The sequence below is a fragment of the Branchiostoma lanceolatum genome, chromosome 12 (genome assembly GCF_035083965.1).
Source record: "Branchiostoma lanceolatum isolate klBraLanc5 chromosome 12, klBraLanc5.hap2, whole genome shotgun sequence".
Taxonomy (NCBI): Eukaryota; Metazoa; Chordata; class Leptocardii; order Amphioxiformes; family Branchiostomatidae; genus Branchiostoma; species Branchiostoma lanceolatum.
In genome coordinates this window covers 12,895,321-12,912,255 of record NC_089733.1, presented here as the reverse complement: position 1 = coordinate 12,912,255, position 16,935 = coordinate 12,895,321, and the positions used below count along the sequence as shown (strand labels likewise).

At 41.8% G+C, this 16,935-nt stretch overlaps 3 protein-coding genes across 6 annotated transcripts in view; 2 read left to right on the top strand and 1 right to left on the bottom strand.

Moving 5' to 3' along the window:
* Nucleotides 1-16,935, top strand: part of LOC136445839 (V-type proton ATPase 116 kDa subunit a 1-like) — a 268,423-nt gene that overhangs the window by 72,105 nt on the left and 179,383 nt on the right. The gene's annotated exons all lie outside the window — the stretch shown is intronic.
* LOC136446471 (uncharacterized) lies at nucleotides 496-7,908 on the top strand. Its single transcript, XM_066444852.1, has 10 exons — nucleotides 496-773; nucleotides 1,541-1,740; nucleotides 2,229-2,321; nucleotides 3,769-3,832; nucleotides 4,048-4,139; nucleotides 4,565-4,683; nucleotides 5,120-5,212; nucleotides 5,585-5,697; nucleotides 6,699-6,776; nucleotides 7,435-7,908. Exons 1-10 carry the CDS (start codon nucleotides 642-644, stop codon nucleotides 7,558-7,560), a joined length of 1,110 nt encoding a protein of 369 aa, XP_066300949.1. The 5' UTR covers nucleotides 496-641; the 3' UTR covers nucleotides 7,561-7,908.
* The window catches only part of LOC136446470 (zinc finger protein GLI2-like), an 80,395-nt gene continuing 72,611 nt past the window's right edge, over nucleotides 9,152-16,935 (bottom strand). For all 4 annotated transcript variants that reach the window (XM_066444848.1, XM_066444847.1, XM_066444849.1 and 1 more), the window contains 4 exons: nucleotides 16,409-16,573; nucleotides 15,976-16,254; nucleotides 13,973-14,312; nucleotides 9,152-13,527 (listed from right to left, as the gene is read on the bottom strand). In XM_066444848.1, coding sequence (XP_066300945.1) covers nucleotides 11,264-13,527; nucleotides 13,973-14,312; nucleotides 15,976-16,254; nucleotides 16,409-16,573 — 3,048 coding nt within the window. In that variant the 3' untranslated portion in view covers nucleotides 9,152-11,263. The remainder of the gene's footprint in view (nucleotides 13,528-13,972; nucleotides 14,313-15,975; nucleotides 16,255-16,408; nucleotides 16,574-16,935) is intronic.

The window sequence follows — 16,935 nt, the reverse complement described above, 5'->3', positions numbered from 1 at the left end:
TCGCCTGAATTTAGTGTTTACAAAGCGAAGCTGAATTTAGTCATATAGCACTGAGCGTTGACTACTCATGCATTCCCTCTATGATAGGGATATAGGACAGGCTATTCTTCAAACAAGGAGGTTGTATTAAAAACAAACTCATCACCTTCGCCGAGAAGGTTATGTTTTCATTATTTCAAATTAAAATTTTCAAGAAATCATGCTGCGAGAGCCACTATTTCATGCTTTGTTTTTAATCTTTTTTTGTTGTTGTTGCTGTTGTTGTGTAGTTGAACAGAGAACGCACTGCCAATTACAGGTATACTTTTACCCCAAAACGTTTTGAAACTACTTTTTGTTAACTACTAAAAAGAAATCTTCTGGCGAGTTTCGCAATAAACCATATTCAAGTCGAATCCGGTTAAGACCGGAGAAACGCCGGCCGGCCGGCCGGTGACGCTATTTAAGGTAACATGATGTAACCGTACGTCACAGGGGGCGTGGCCACACAACGTCTAACGTTATATGGGCAGGATCCAAGAGCGGTGACTTGCAAAACTAACGGCAGGAAAGCGTTCAGCGTTTGCCAGTAACAAGTGATTTGAGACATCAATCGGCGTTTTAAACTGCTTACGAAGGACTAGAGCGTATCTGGGAGAACAATGGCCACCCGAGGGGCTCTTCGGCTACAGAGAGCGGCGGTCGGCGGCGTGTTTTCCCGAAGAAGTTTTCACCTTTCTGCCGCACCTGTGACTTCCTTTCTCCCGGGTCAGCGTGAGCGCCAAATGTCTTTGGTAAGTTGATGAAGACATCTCAACCTTAACCTGTACATCCTTAAGTGTTTCAGTGACCCAAAGAAGGGTCTTTTGTGAGTGTGAATCTTGTATCTTTGTCAGTTAATGTTTGCTATGTATAAACCCTCTGGCCATGCATATTGCTACCCTAAGTCGCTTCCCTACGAAAATACGCGTAACCTTTGACCCGTAGTGAAGACTGCCTGGACAACATTAAGTCTAGTTGTAGAAATGAAGCTTTTGAACTAGCTTTTGTTTTGCATTTAAAGAAAAAGAAGGAAACTCGGTGACATAGGAACTGTATCAATTCGGTAAAGGATTGCGCAATCCCTGAATGAGGTATCAAAAGGCCCCTCACATACATTGAAGCATAGGAAAGTGATAGCACAAATATTTGATGTCTCAATATTGAGAATAATTGGAGATTTCCCCATGCCAGTGACCTTTGCAGTGAAAGGTTGAATGCAACTAAATCAAATTTTTTTGACATTTGAGCCCCACACCTAGTTAAAATTTGGTAAATCATTGGATTCGCTTTCTGGTAACATCCATTCTCATAATAATAATTCCACGGGATACCCTAAGACCCAGTGTTATCGAGGACCTCTCAAGAATGTCTTGAAGACCTGGATATCCGAAGTCTGCATGCCTCGGGGATTACTGATGTTGTATTTGTAGATCCCTCTAAATCGTTTTTAATGTGGTAATTTAAGGGTACCTGTTGGAATTATGAAAATTGATGTTAGTCCTTTTGTTGTTTTTTACAGGTACAGAGAATGTATCTGAGCTCTGCAACACAAACGTCACCAAAACATGTCACTGAGAAAAAGGTGGAGAAGGTGACAGTCGTCTCCACACCAACTGAGAAAGGTGAAGTTCAGGCGAAGGACGCCAGGGGGACGGCCAACCCCTTGAATGTTCTTCCCCTGCATCCTGACCACCATCGCCCAGACCTGTCACATTTCAGGTGAGTTTTGTGACTTATGTTCCCTTTCTGGTGTCGTGTTGGCGGAACTGTTATAGGGTGTTTGGCCAAGAACCCAGAGGTCCTGGGTTCAGATCCTCTGACATGCCACCAATCTCGTGTCCTTAGGAAAGGCACTTTACATGATCACTGACACGACTTTCCTCACTCCACTCAGGTGTAGAAATGGGTACCTGACTTCAGTTGGGGAGGTAAAAGTCCACTACCCCTACGGTCTACAAAAGGCTATGGGACTACCTTTACCTGTACCTTTTACCCCCTTTTCGGTGAGGCTGTAACTGATTAGGAACCATTGACCGACCAAAAATCAAACTCAAAGAAATTTCATTGATGGTCCAAGAAGTGCATTTTGTAAGTTTGTCGTGTTTTCTGTCTTTTAAATATACTTTTGCACCATGGATCATATTCAATCCATCATAAAGGTCGACATGCAAATCCAATTTTGGTCACTCAATCATTTTTTTCTGCAGAACGGGTTTGAACCAGCCAGATGATCTGGAGAAGAAGAAACATATGAAAGACGACGGCACCATTGGACAGTATGCGTTACCGCACCCTATCTGGTAGGTCTGAATACACAACTATCCTTTAATGTAGTCATGCAGGGCTCCAGGTTTAAATTTTGTTCCGTCCCACTCATTGCTAGGGAGCTCATGTTGTTAATTTTCTATGTCAGATCTGTCATTTTAGGCTGATGAAAATACATCCTCATCAATTCTCTGTCATGAATTTCCACCCCAACAAGTAAATCTCAGTCCTGGGATGGAGGGACAGGTCCTGGAGACTGAGCCCTAACTTACATATTTGATATAACGTCTCATAATTCCACTGGGTACCCTTAGACTGAATTAAAAGAGATTTACTACCATTAAATGCAACATCGGTAATCCCGAGGTATGCACACTTCAGATATCCAGGAGTTCAAGACATTCTTAAGAAGGCCTCAATAGCACCTTTTTAAAAAAGAATGCTTCAGTCTCAGGGTACCCGGCAGAATACTGAGAGTTGACATTAGTAGTCCTTCTTGCAAATACCACTAGTAAATTGATCCTATGATAGCTGACAAACTGCCAAAACCTTCATTACCATAATTGTTAAGCTTCTTTTCTAAAGTCCTGCTTGGATCAATCAATTATAGGATAATCAGTTTATTGAAAGATTGAAATGTTGCACGTAGTCAATGACATAGAGTAGTAACTTGGCTGCACGGGTTCAAATGATGCCCAATAGCAAACTTGCAAAGGTAGTGAAAACATTGAATTGAATGACAAGTGGTTACAACAATACAGGATTCCAAGGTCAGGACTGTGCTGTGAAGGTCATTCTTTCACCATGGCATAGCGTATCAAGTTACTGTCACTGACCTTGGTGAAACTGCTTAGTCATCGTGATGGCAGCATGTTGTTGTGATGAATGTCAGCTGTGCATGTTAATCCTTTTGAGGTGAATCAGGGTCAAGAATTTGAACCTTAGAGGGTACTAGAGGTGGTGTTGTGTTCTGAACTGCAATCACTCACTCACACTAGAATGCCATTGAATACTGTAGTTGAACACAAGTTTTTGAGATTTTACATTTGAAGTATCATCAAACAATACTGCTACAGATGTAACGTTAATTGATATCATTGTCCAACTGATCTGTTGGCTACTTTACAAACTTGTTTGAAATGGACGATAGCAAGTATCTACGTATTTCACAAGTCCTGTCTATAACTTATAGTATTATAAGGCCCCCTTTCTGCTAGAAGGTGATCACTGAGCGACTCATCGCTGAGGCGACATTTACAGCAACCAAACTGGACTTGTGTGATCCTTGATTTCATAATTGGAATATGATGCAAAATGTAAAAGTAAGATTCAAAAGCAATAAAACAACACAAAACTTAAGATAATCTGTTCTGACAGTACTTTCTGAAAAGTTTAAGAGACTCTTGACTTGGACATGTCAGGTACAAATGTTAGAAATTGAAAGCGTTGTTTCATTCAAATGTTTTTTTCTGGACATTGTAGGACAGAAGAAGAAGTGAACAAAGTGGTGATTACCCACAATCCTCCACAAACCTTCACTGACAAGGTAAAACTTGTTAAGGATAGTCTAATTAATCAAGTAATATATCTCCTACTCCTTATCTGTACTCTGATTTTTCATATTTTAAAAGGTGCACTGTTATTAAAACTATTAGCTGGATTCTTACATCTGCTTTTCTCAGCTTATTTTATTGTAAAATCCTGCCTAAACCTGATGACAATATTGAGTGAATATGGAACTTTGGTTGTCTGTTATTGCAGGTGGCCTATGGGTGTGTACAAGTGATGAGATGGAACTTTGACCTTTTATCGGGCTTCAAATATGGGAAGAGAACAGAGAGAAAATGGCTTCAGTAAGTGGTTTACAGACTTTTTTTTGTATGTAAAAATTGCTAAATACAAAGCAGTCATGACTGGTGTCAATTGACATTCCTTGTCATCTATAACAGTGAAAGTGATCCCTGGTTTTGCCGCCAATTTGCGTTAAAAGTAGGGTAATGGTACTGGAAATCTTAAAATATTTGCAGTTGTTTTATTTTTGCACTTTTCTTGGTGATCTCTCCTCCACAAAATCATCACAACCTGAATATGTAAATACTATAGAATTGTTTTAACTTTTCTCCTCCTACTGCGATATTAACTCCCTGCAAAAATAGATAAACTTACAGTATCACCTTAAATCGGAAAGTAGCTAGCATATACAGTATCTCATTTTACATTTGCTTATCTATAAATCATTGTGTGGCATTTTTTGATAATCATGAATTTTTCCTGCTAGGCGTATCATATTCCTGGAGACCGTTGCGGGCGTTCCCGGTATGGTGGCGGCCATGACACGGCACCTGCACTCGCTCAGACGGCTGAAGAGAGACCACGGATGGATCCACACATTGCTGGGTATGTTTAACAGCTTGGCCACTGTTTTTTTAGACCAATGTTTAAAAAATTTAGAGAATATCTAGTACTCAATGTCGCTGCAAAAATCCACCTGTCATTTATCAATTGAAATCTTTTTGGGAAAAATTTATGGGATTTGCTTTTTGATTCTGTGTACACACTCACTTGTCTTATTCTGATCCAGGTGTTCGAGACATACTTGAGAAGGCCTCATGTACTGTTTCAATGTCTATTGTGACAGTCCTAGGGTACCTGGTAGAATATTGAGAGTTGAAGGTAGAAATACTAAGCACTGACGTATTGTGTATTAGCGGTCACCTTTGCATAGCGGCCACCTGTCCATAGCGGTCGATTTTGGCCAGTCCCTTGAGTGACCGCTATAGGCAGGTTTGACTGTACGTCTTCTTATTTCTGACATTTTCTTTTTGTGCTTCAGAGGAGGCTGAGAATGAGAGAATGCACCTGATGACAGCCCTGCAGCTGAAACAGCCGTCCGCACTGTTCAGGGGCTGTGTCATTTTTGCACAGGGTGGGTTTTCAACTTTTCCATTTGTTCCCTTAGTTCTTTTCTACTTTCATCACTGTTCTTATATCAATTGTAATGATTTACAGTAACATTAGTTTTGCACTGGGGAAAGAGATTTTATGCCTACCTCTGAGGACCATAGCGGATGGTCACTCTAGGTATTAGGCAAACAGTCTCATCATCAACCAACAAGATACGGTTTGGGCGGGAATACCATAAATCTTAATTTCGGCCACCTACTGTCCCGACTGTCGACCTTAAAGGGCGCGGACACCGTGGGAGAGGCCGATCAGTCTCCTCCACGTGTACAAACTGCTTCTGATTGAAGTTTGAAAATTAGTGAAAGTTAAACTAACATGGTTGTTTTTCCTACAGGCACGTTTGTGACCCTGTTCTCAGCAGCGTACCTGATCAGCCCCCCGTTCTGCCACAGGTTCGTGGGTTACCTGGAGGAGGAGGCTGTCAAGACGTACACCAAGTGTCTGGAGGTAAGGCATCTATCATATAGCAGAAAAATACAGTTCTGTCAAAGTCCCTATTTCATGGGATTCAGCTGTTCTCACCATAATAAAATTTGTTTTCATCTAACATTTTCAAATATTTTTGTATGTAACATAAAACAATCACAGAACTTTTAGATGGAACCAATATCCCTTTCCTATATTGTATGTCAAGATATCAGATAATGTCAAATCTCATAATTCTGGCAGGTACCTTAAGACCAACACATTAAAACAAGGTGAATTCTTAATCTACATATGCAGCATCTGTGATCCTGGAGATTTGAGGAGCATTCTCAAGAATATTCAATACATAACACAGTTTTGTCATATCTGGTAGACTTATGAGAGTTGACATTGTACCTTATGTAAGGTTCTTTTTTTTATTCTCCCATCTTTTAAGAGGATCCATTTGATAAGGTTATCAATTATTCAATCATCTTTTTTCTCGGTCCTCAACTTTATAAAATGACACACAAATCCCTTCTGAAAGGATCTCTTCCTGACATCCTCATCAGTTTTTCTCTGATCAAGCCTTTAAGAGGATCTGTTTGATAAAGATTTTATATGCTAATTCCATTCACACAGTAAAGCCATCGATCAGTCCTCTGACTTTTCTCAAGTTCAAATGACCCAGAGCCTAATCACATGACCTGAACGGATGTGACGTCGGCAACGGGACAAACATCACTTGAGAAGGGTTAGAGGGCTGACCAAAAGCTTGTTGGTACTGTAAGTGGTTTTACTTTGTGTATGGAATTAGCATATAAAATCTTTATGATGTCAAACACCGTCAGAGATGAACTTTCATTCAACTAGAGGATATGGTTCATAAGATAATGAACAAATGAATGAGTGATTCACTTTGTGTGTGGAATTATTGTATAAGATCTTTATGATGTTTAACAGTGTCACAGATGAACTTTTATTTGAATAGAGGATCTGATTGATAAGTTATAACTCATCTCCTTATCTCTTTATCCGTCCAGGACTTTGACAGCGGTCGCCTGCCCCTGTGGTCCGACATGGAAGCCCCTCCACTGGCCAAGAGATACTGGAGTCTGCCAGTGAGTGTTTCACTTGAATTTCCCCTCAAGTTTTTTCAAAAACCTTTTCCATGCTAAGGTACCAAAGATATCTTGGCAACTTCTGAAGAAAAGGATAAAGGATGTTTTAAGAGTGTTTTAATTTTGGGTTGAAAGAAATGCTGTTGTACAGTAACACATTGGAAAATCAGCAGTGTCATGTCACTTTGCAGTTAAGAAGTCACCCGGAAAACAATGAAAAATAAGACCACTGTGAACATTTCCTGAATTACAATTGAATTGATTACCCATGTTTTTCAATGCTTTATATCCTATGTATATAAGTTGTATTGGCTATTATTGTAACATTATATAGATGTACAGTTCAAACTATGAACAGCTTGTTGTAAAAACTACTATAAATGCATTAAAGTTTGCTTTGTTTTAATTTTGCGGTAGGTAGAAAATGGAGTGTTCGCGGTGGTTTTAAGTTCGCGTTGAAGACAATAGTAGACAAGGGTTGCAGGAGGGCAAAAAAATTTGCAATGGTTTTAAGTTCGCGCGAAGAGCTTACCGCAAAAACTGCAAACATAAAACCACAATGAACATTGTGCATTTACAGTATTCTGTGTGGTTCCATTTTGTAACTTGCTGTCGATTTCTTTTTCAATTTCTAACTTTTTGATGAACCTCTCGACAGCATGACGCGATGTTGCGAGACGTGATCCTGGCGATCCGCGCAGACGAAGCTCATCACCGATTGGTCAACCACGCCCTGGGTGACCTTGACAAAGACGACCCCAACCCCTTCGAGCCTGGAAAGTGAATTGTCAAACCGCCTCAGCCATCGTGAACTTGTGAAAACTGTGTACATTTGTCTCTTTGGAAGATTCGAAAAACGATGCTTTAAGAGATTGTCAAGGATTCGGGAATCACTTTTAAAGGGAACGGTATTGGTGTAAAATGATGCAAAATCTTGGCCATCAGACAGGAATACCTGGTGGATTATGTTGCACTTTGTATCGTAAATGCTAGAGGGTCTTTTTGCACTGCTGAGTACTACTGCAGTACCGAGCTGAGAGTAAGGTGGCTCTTTTAAACTGTCTACTGTGTAGTGTGGATTTGAATGGGGTATAGGTAACGTTACTTACTAGTCAAGTTTACCAGAGTATCTTTGTGATATCGCACTATGTGTACTAATTTGTGACTGTATATTTTCAGCAGTGTACATGTTACATACAATAAAGTTACCGTAAGGTTTATTTGTAATGTAAAAATAGCCTTTGTTGCACTGTTTCATACTCACACTATTTGATATTCAAAATAGGTATTGTTGCACTTTAGAGTAAAGCAAGGTGTCAAGATAGCTTGATGAAGATGCCCTGGCACTAGAATATGACTGAAGATTGTTGACAAGAAAAAATTGTTAATTGCAGATGTCTTTTATGCTTGCAGCTTTAGATAACCCATAAGTGTTCAATACTACTAGCTTACCTATGAATATCAATATTGGGGAAGTCATTATTGAATACCACCTAATAACAGGGACTGTCTTTCTGTTTTGCTCATGATCTCCCATACTGGGAAACTATTAACTTCAGTGGTTTGGAGCCGTTGTTGTTTAACTTTAAGTATTCAGTATTTATCCATCCAGTACTGTAGACATTGCAGTAACTTGTGATGTTCTTCAGTACTGAAAGTTAACTTCTAGTAAGAGGTTTAACTGTTGTATAAGTACCAGATTTTACCAATAAATAATTAACATAACTGGTGATGAAATGGCGAGTGTTCTTCATTGCTCACATGGAGTTTGGATAGGTATTTGACCTTGGACTTGTCAGAGTCTGTTAAACTAATATTTCTCTATAACAGTAACTAAGACTTAGTATAGGACTCTTCTTAAATATCAGCTGGTTATATTACATCGAACAATCACACCAAACTTTTCCATGTATCTAGCTTCAAGCTATGCAGTGAAGATGTCCCTACTTTACTTGGTGAAAACGAATTCGGACACATCAATCCTCGGTTGGTAACTCTGGTACTTAAAGATATGACTATTTCTTGTTCTTTTTTTTGAGCTGGTATCAAATACTATCAGTTGGTACGTCCGCCAGTTTATTTGTAATTTTGTACTTCATGCAAAGCCTAGTTTTTCTTGCCTTCAAGTGACATCCACTGCAGATCTGTTTTCCTTTTGGTGACACTAGTATCCCTGTCATTACAAGCTGTTTGTGCAGAATTTGGCAGCTTGGTTCTACACCCTTTCCAATTTATCTTTGTCCTTCTTTATGTATGGATCCCATACTGTTGTGGCATATTCAAGGTTTCGCCTTACTAGTGACATATATCCTAGTGATTTTAGTACATATAGTAATATATAGTAAGTAGAGAATGAGAGGACCAAGACAAGTTCATACACTTTCATACATTTAATAGACTTTGAATACAAAAAGGTCAGAGTCTGAAAGTTCATAAAATCTTCGCATCTTGGAAACAAACGGACACAATAAAAGAAAACTATCCCACAAAACAGGTTCCTAAACAAGGCTACGGGAAGACGAAAGAAAACAGGTTATCATAAAAATATAAGATTTGGGGTTAGTATTAAAAAACATACAAAAATGGCTGTTTGGTTGTTTTGAAATTGGCAAGAACAAGGACTTAATATGGCTGGTTGGTAGGACTTTGGAAGACAGGGTGACAGTGGTTATTACATATCATTTTCAACTGTACATTTTTCCTATAACACTACAATATGTGGTGCTTGCAGAATCTGGTAGACACTGGATAAAACTGTTTCTTACCAAGAAAAACTTGTTAAAATCCCTTCAAATTGGTTCAGCATACTTGTGTGTGATGTCAATTCGTTGCACTGCCTTTTCAAAACATTTCATCAAAAGTGCTCAATCATACAGTTGAAAAGGACTGTCAACATATATTGCTGTTACATGAAGTTCAACAGAGAACATGGCTGGCAATGGCACTCATGTAAGTCAAATGTGTTCTGTGACTCTCACAACACAACGCTATCATACAGGATATAGTTCATCATCAGGGAAGATTTATAATTTCACACTCTTGATGGTCATGATTTGCAAACCGTCAGATCTCTATCTGATGAAACTTTGTCTATGTTACATGATTCTGTCTGGTAACAGTTCTGCGTATATCTTCTCTGACAACTTCTTTCTCATTTCTATATTGAGTTCCACGTATGTACAATGATTGTGATAACAACCTAATTCCATACAGGGTAGCCAGTATAACATTTTGATATCACTATACTATTGTCTGTCGAAAACCTCTGTATCCTAAGTATGAAGAAAGCAAAAGTACATTTCTCCCCAAGGGCTTCACAATTGTTACTGTTTCAAAGAGCTATTCATAAATATACAGGTTTTGATCATGGCAAATTTTTCCACAATTGTATCAACTTTCATAGTGATATTTGTGGCTTGTGGCTACACCTGGTTGCATTAACCGGTGAATTACGCCAGCTATCTCTTAAAAATCTCATAATATTCGTCAATCTTCTACCATACACACAAACAACAGTGCTTTGTACAATTCCTGAGTCCATTAACTTCTAATAGACAAGGCACACGATTAGCAATTAAAATGGCTTCAAATGTTGAACTGTGCTCCGAAACTTTCAACCAAGATGGTTGCTGTCGCTGACCATTAGGCCCCCAACATTGCCCTTTGTAGCAATACAAGGATGCCTGTAGTTTTCTCTGACTACAAGTATTTGCAAGGGTACGAGGAAAACTGCAGTGATATCTTAACCTAAACTGAACTGAAACTTTCGTGAAGTGGCAAGTATTTGGCATCTGTGTCCACTGATATTGATCAATAGAAGTGGTTGATGTTTCTGTTTTGAGTGTGACGTGAACTCGAATAAATAAATCAGGCTAGTCGTGTTAATGTGTGACATGTTTTCAATGTAGAAAACCAAATTTCCCATTTCTTCTGCTCTCGGGGGAATATGAGAGTCAACTTCCATTCAGTCCATTGAAAGTTTTATGTATTTTTTGTTCACATGAGCATTATGAGGCACTTCAGACGGACACCATGGCCACCTATGGTTGTCAGCATAACTTTTAACAACAAGTATATCTACATACACATTACCTACTGATTTCAACAGTAAGACACTATTCAAACGGCACCAATGCTTGCAAGCCTGTACAACAGCAAGGGAGCCTCATCCACTCTCTTATGGCAACAATTTTAGTTCTTGAGCGGATTAAAACATGGCCAGTCAAAGCCTCTCTTAAGTTTATCTTTGATTATCTTTTCTTATAACTCACATCAATGGAAAGTTTGGGGGCTTGAAAGAATGACATATAAAGTCAGTCTTTTATGTGACTCTGACCAATGCCCCAGTACCTTTTTACAACTTGTCCTTCACAAAACTGAAGCCCCAAACTTTCAACACAGCTAAACGCCCCAGTCAGTAGTCTTTGAGCCTAGAATTGTCCAAGAAGAGCCGACGGCCATCTTTACAGAATAAATAGTCCACCGTTTCAGCCCATCATGTTCAGGTATCTGTTTTCCTCTGCTAGGGAGGCCATGAGTGAGCTCATGTCGTTGATGACCATGTTCGAAGCGGAGCCAGGCGTCTCCGGCGGTACCATTGGCGTCATGTTTGCCCCAACCCCGACAAAGTTCGCACTTTGGTCCTGCGCGTAGCCAGCGTTTCCTGCGGGGAAACCCATCGGGTTCTGGGACGGCCCCTGCATGGGGTTCTCCAGGTTGATGTCTGGTGCGCCGTCAGGCCGCTGGGGCGAGTGGTGTGGCTCGATAGTGGAATGTACGACGTTGACCTGCGTTGGGTTTTCCATCGGTCGCCCCTGCTGGTTCTGCATGTTGAAGAACTGGACGTTGGCCTGGTACTGCATCTGCTGCGGTCCTTCCGGCAGGTACGGTTGCCCCGACGGCGACAGCTGAAGGTTCTGCATCTGCTGCTGCACGTTCGGCGACAGCTGCATCTGCGACTGCAGGTTCTGCATCTGCTGCATGTTGTAGTTCTGCTGCAAGTTTTGCTGCTGCTGCAGGCGTTGCTGCTGCTGCATGTTCTGCATCTGCTGCTGGAGCTGCGTCTGTTTCTGCATGTTTTGCATCTGCCGCTGCACTTGCATGTTTTGCATCTGCGCTTGCTGCTGCTGTTGTTGTTGCATCTGCTGCATTTTCTGTGCCTGCTGCATTTTCTGCATCTGTTGTAGCTTCTGCATTTGCTGCATCTTTTGCATCTGCTGCATTTTCTGCATTTGTTGCATCTTTTGCATTTGCTGCATCTTTTGCATTTGCTGCATCTGCTGTTGCATCTGTTGTTGGCTCTGCATGTTTTGCATCTGTTGCATCTGTTGCTGAGTCTGCTGACGTTGAGGACTCATCATCTGTGGTTGGATACCTGGGAGCTTCGGTGCCATGTTCTGAGCCTGTCTTGGTGGACTTGCATAATTTGGCACAGGAGACTGCATTCCCATCTGGCTGTAGTTCTGCTGCACTCTGCAAGAGGGCGAGTTTAAGTTGGGATCAAAACTAGCTGGACTGAATTGTTGAGCTGGACTCATCTGTGAGGCGTTGTACGAGGGAGGGTTCGGACTGTGATCTAACACACCCATGCTGACTTCCATGGGACTCAAGGGCTGCGACCCCATTGGTTGAGACATTTTATAACTTTGACGACTGGGCGACAAGACCTGCTGTGATTGGTTGAAGGCCTGTTGTTGCTGGACAGGCGCCATTGGTTGTTGTCTGGGACTGAAAGCTTGCTGTGGAGACCCCATGTTTCCGTAGCCATCTGCCTGGACAGGGTTCACCGGCATGGGAATGTCTTCACGGAAAGTGGGCGTCGTTCGTACTTGTTCGAAGTTGGGGATCATTTCCCTCGGGTCGTCGCCCGTCTGCGAGTTCAGGAACTGAACCATCTCGTCCGGGATTATCACGTCCGGTTCGTTCTCGATCAACTCCATGGGAAACTCCTCCGCAACTCCCTGCATGGAGCTGGCTGACTTCGGGCTGAAGGCTTGTTTGACTTTAGAAGGACTGAAGGCTTTCTTGATTTGTGGCGGGGGTTGAGGGGTGACTGGAGGGAGGGGAGTGTGTTTGTTAAAGCTGTGGTCGCGCGGTACGTCTGGAAGATTTGTGACCACGTCATTTTTCTGTGGAGCACTTGACCTACGGTGTGGCCCGTCTTTGACCTCCTTTGGAAGTGGCGTCCCCTTTAACCTGCTGTAGTGTCCAAGGTCGCTCTGCCGTCTTGGGTTGGGCTCTTCAACGTTCTCTTTCTCCTTTCGATCTCCACGTCGGCTCTCGGGTCGCGAATCTGTGCCGCAGATAGCTGTAGGCGGCCGCCCTGTTGCCTGAATGAACCGTGCCCGCAACATCTGTTGTTGTTCGATGTTGATCCCAAGTTCGTTCACGTTCATACTCAAACTACTCGCATCGCTTGACTTCCTAGACGACCCCAGCGATATGGGGTCATAAGAATCATTTGGCGAATACAATGACCCGTTAGAAGTTCTTCTATTAATGCCTGGGAAGGGGCTAGCTTGGCTCGACCGTCGACTCGAGAATATACTTTCCGGGAAGGGCGAAGCCTCGGACGACCGCCGGCTGCTGTAGTAGGAGCTGATAGTGCTGGCGCTGTCCTTGCGCGACCCCAGGCTGCCCAGACTACTGGTCCGTGACGTCTGGCTGAGACCCGACGCACGCAGCTCGTTTGTTCTCCTGTTGGTGGCCTCAACTGAAGAATGCGAGCCTTGAGCGCTCGGTCCTCTCGAACCTGAAGAGGACAAAAGAACAGATAAACATACTGCAACAAAAAATAAAAGCAATCATAGTCTCGGGGACAGTCCTATGTTCCAATGCCCTATGTTTTAACACCTCTATGTCCCGACGCCCCATGTTAGGGTTAAAGGGTGCGGAACATGGGGGTGTTAAAACGTAGGGGTGTAGCCGTAGTCTCAAGAGACAGCTACAAGAAAATTTCACAGAAATCTGAGAATGGCATATAAAAGAATTCCCCAATCCTCAACTTAAATTTTATGGAGGTGAGTAACTATTTTTGGCGTAGTGAAATATCTTCTTATGAGGGGTGGATTAACCCCCAAGCCCATTGAAATCTTTCGTACATAAGTCACCCCTCAGTAAAACTGAAAGAGACGCACAGTTGAGAACTGAAATTCAGCCTATATTAAGTACCATGAACTAAATGTAAATGAACACACCTGTCTTTTCGATAGGAGGTAGTTGTACAGAGTCCGATCTGGGTGGGGATGTCGGACCAGGGGTGCCACTCAGTCGCATCCGTCTTCTTTGGTTGGAAGGTTTGTTTCCGATCCGTGGTGCCCGCGGTACCAGCCCAGGTCGCGCCGCTACCATGACCCCGTCCCGTTCGGAGGCGCGGGACGTGGGCACGGTGCTGCTGATGCTGCTGTCGCTGATGACCTGGTCGTCGATGGTGGAGAGGTCGGGGAGGCTCCCGCTGTTGGCGTTCATCTCCACCCCGCTGTCGTGGTGTGGCGACGACCCGTAAACGGACTGCTGGGCGTCGCAGGTCTGGCCAGTCTGGGGAGGGGGTGAAGGGGGATACTTTATTTAACTTCACAGGTCTCAAATTTCACAGCACGGTGAAAATCTAGAATTTGAAGTGTTTTCGTGTTCATGATTGAAATGATATTTTAAATCTTGAGATGTTTGCGTCGGTTTATTTTTTTATGACCTTTCAATTACCTCTCTACTGTGGATTGACACGGTAAATATGCATTTCCAATGCGTTACTGCTGTAATAAAGAACTGTTTCAACTGCGAACTGAAAACAAAGCAAAAAAACTTGTTTTCCCTTCTAAGTTCTACCACAAATTTAGCTCTCAGCATTCAAATTTCGCAGCACAGTGAAAATCAAGAGTCTGAAGTATCTTAAAGCTCACGATTGTAACACAATGTTCACAGATACAATGTCTTTCCGTGAAACATCAGTAAAAACCGTGAACTTTAAGGATACCAAAGAAATTTGAAAATTTATATTTGATTCCAACAGATTTGCTTTACCGCACTACCTTATGGCAGTGTGCAAAAGTTGTCAAAATCTGTTGTTAACTCACTTTGATCAGAGCTTAGTGATTTCAAGCATTAGAAATGTTTTCATTTCTTTCTAATACCAAATCATCCATTCAATCATTCGCTTGGGTAATTGTTCTTAAACGTTAGTATTGGACTGAATCCAAGGCCTAGGAAAATTAATGTTGTGTTTCCGATTACAGTCCTGAAAAAAAGGGTTGGTAGGTAGGGAATCTCCTTTTTTGGGGTTCAGATTTTTGTGATGAAGAAAACAATTCTATGTTTTCATCACTCAGAATGTCATTTTGAAAATTTTATGTCCGATAAAAAAGGCTTGCGTTGGAATGTTTTTGAAAGGGTCAGTCGGGTAACCGGAAACACAACATTTTTTCCTTGGCCTAAGAGGTACCTCAACTTCCACCACCCATTTCCTTGTCACCAAAAGGAAAGCCACACTGGGTTATCAAGAGACAGACACAGACACACGGTTAGTGCAGTTGTCAAACAAGTCTGGAAAAACTTGAAGGACATGTGTTACAGGAAAAACTATATCTAAACATTTAGCAGTTACTAGTTACTGTAGCAGTTAGTATAGTTTAGGAGATTGTTGATGTAGACATGTTAAGTTAGAGGATATACACTGTAGACAACCATGCAAAACTACAAGCATAAGAATTGTGAGAATACTAAGCACCACTGTCTTCCTATCATTATGAATAACACACATTGATAGAATATTAGAAGAACAAATCTGTATCTCTATGTTACATGTAGTTCTCCATCTAAAGCCGTCCAAGAAAACTGGACAAAAAGTTTGAAGGTGCTTGCAAAGCATAACTCTACTAGCCTGGTATTTATCCAATTCTAGCTCCAGTTTGCTCTCTGATCGCTTCCCTTGCCGAATAGTCTAGCAACCATTGACATTTCAAGATTTGCCTTAAAGAAAGCAAAGGCAAGAGTTCTGATTCGTTCACAGTCCTTGTACAGCAGAGTTACACTGCTTTTGAGAAATATTCAATTCCCGAAATAATGTAGGGCGTAAGGACCACACATTTCAATGGAGACAGGGATCAGACTATTCTGCGAGGTGATCAGATGAGTGAACCATGAGGGCTAGAAGAGGATGGATTCCAAGGTACACCTCTGCAACGACTGAATACAAAAGACCTACCGGCTTGTGGCCTTCGGTGGGTTTCTGTCCGGGGGATCCTTGAGAAGCTGCGGGATTCGTTGTACTGCTGTGGACGCCATTACTATCCGGCGGCGAGCTGACCGAGTCCTGGTCTCGTTTGTCCGAAGGAGGGTCCCGCGGGCGTGGGGTGGGTCCGAGCGTCTTGTGCTTCTTCGTCTGATGCGCCTCGGGACCGTGGACTGTCTTGACGTGTTTTCGTAGGGAGCTGGGGTCGGTGTATCTCTTGGTACAGCCAGGGATTTTACACACATACGGTTTCTAGACAGAGAGAAAAAAAAAACAAATTCAACAATGGTTGTATTGGAGTACAACTCTATCCTTAAGCTGTCTACCTAAGACTCTGAGAGTTCTTATTTATGTATAGTATGCAGGGAAAGTTTTAATTGATAATAGAAAAAATAAAGGGGCTTACTGCATTGGAGTGCGTTCTGTTCTGGTGCTTCGCTCTGTCAGAGGCATTGGAGAAGGCCTTGTTACATCCTTCGTGTTCACAGACGTATGGCTTCTCTCCTGTATGGGACCGGAGGTGGGTCTTCAGGTTCTCTAACCGGGAATACGCCTTGTTACAGCCCTCAAACTGTAAAGAAAAGTATAGACTTGTTACAAAAGCTGCAAAAACAAGAGTTCCACGACCTCATATCTCCATGAACAATCCTATTCATGCAAATGACTTATACATTTGCATAATATATGCTTGGTCACAAACACCTTTATCTAACTTACACATGTTGCAATATTAACAGTCCTATAATTTTCCAATTAGATGAATTATGGTGTTTTGCATTAATTATTCAAATTAGGCATGTATTTGCATAATTGGTATCTGTTGATGCTCCACCTGCTACCTGCAATCTAAGTATCATATTGACAGTCCTATAATTTTCCAATTAGATGAGATATGGCGTTGTGCATTAATTATGCAAATAAGGAATATATTTG

Coding starts and splice junctions, on each gene's coding strand:
- LOC136446471 (XM_066444852.1), top strand. CDS start 642: ATGGCCACCCGAGGGGCTCTTCGGCTACAGAGAGCGGCGGTCGGCGGC. Junction 3,833..4,047: donor CACAAACCTTCACTGACAAG/GTAAAACTTGTT, acceptor CTGTTATTGCAG/GTGGCCTATGGGTGTGTACA. Junction 5,213..5,584: donor CTGTGTCATTTTTGCACAGG/GTGGGTTTTCAA, acceptor TTTTTCCTACAG/GCACGTTTGTGACCCTGTTC.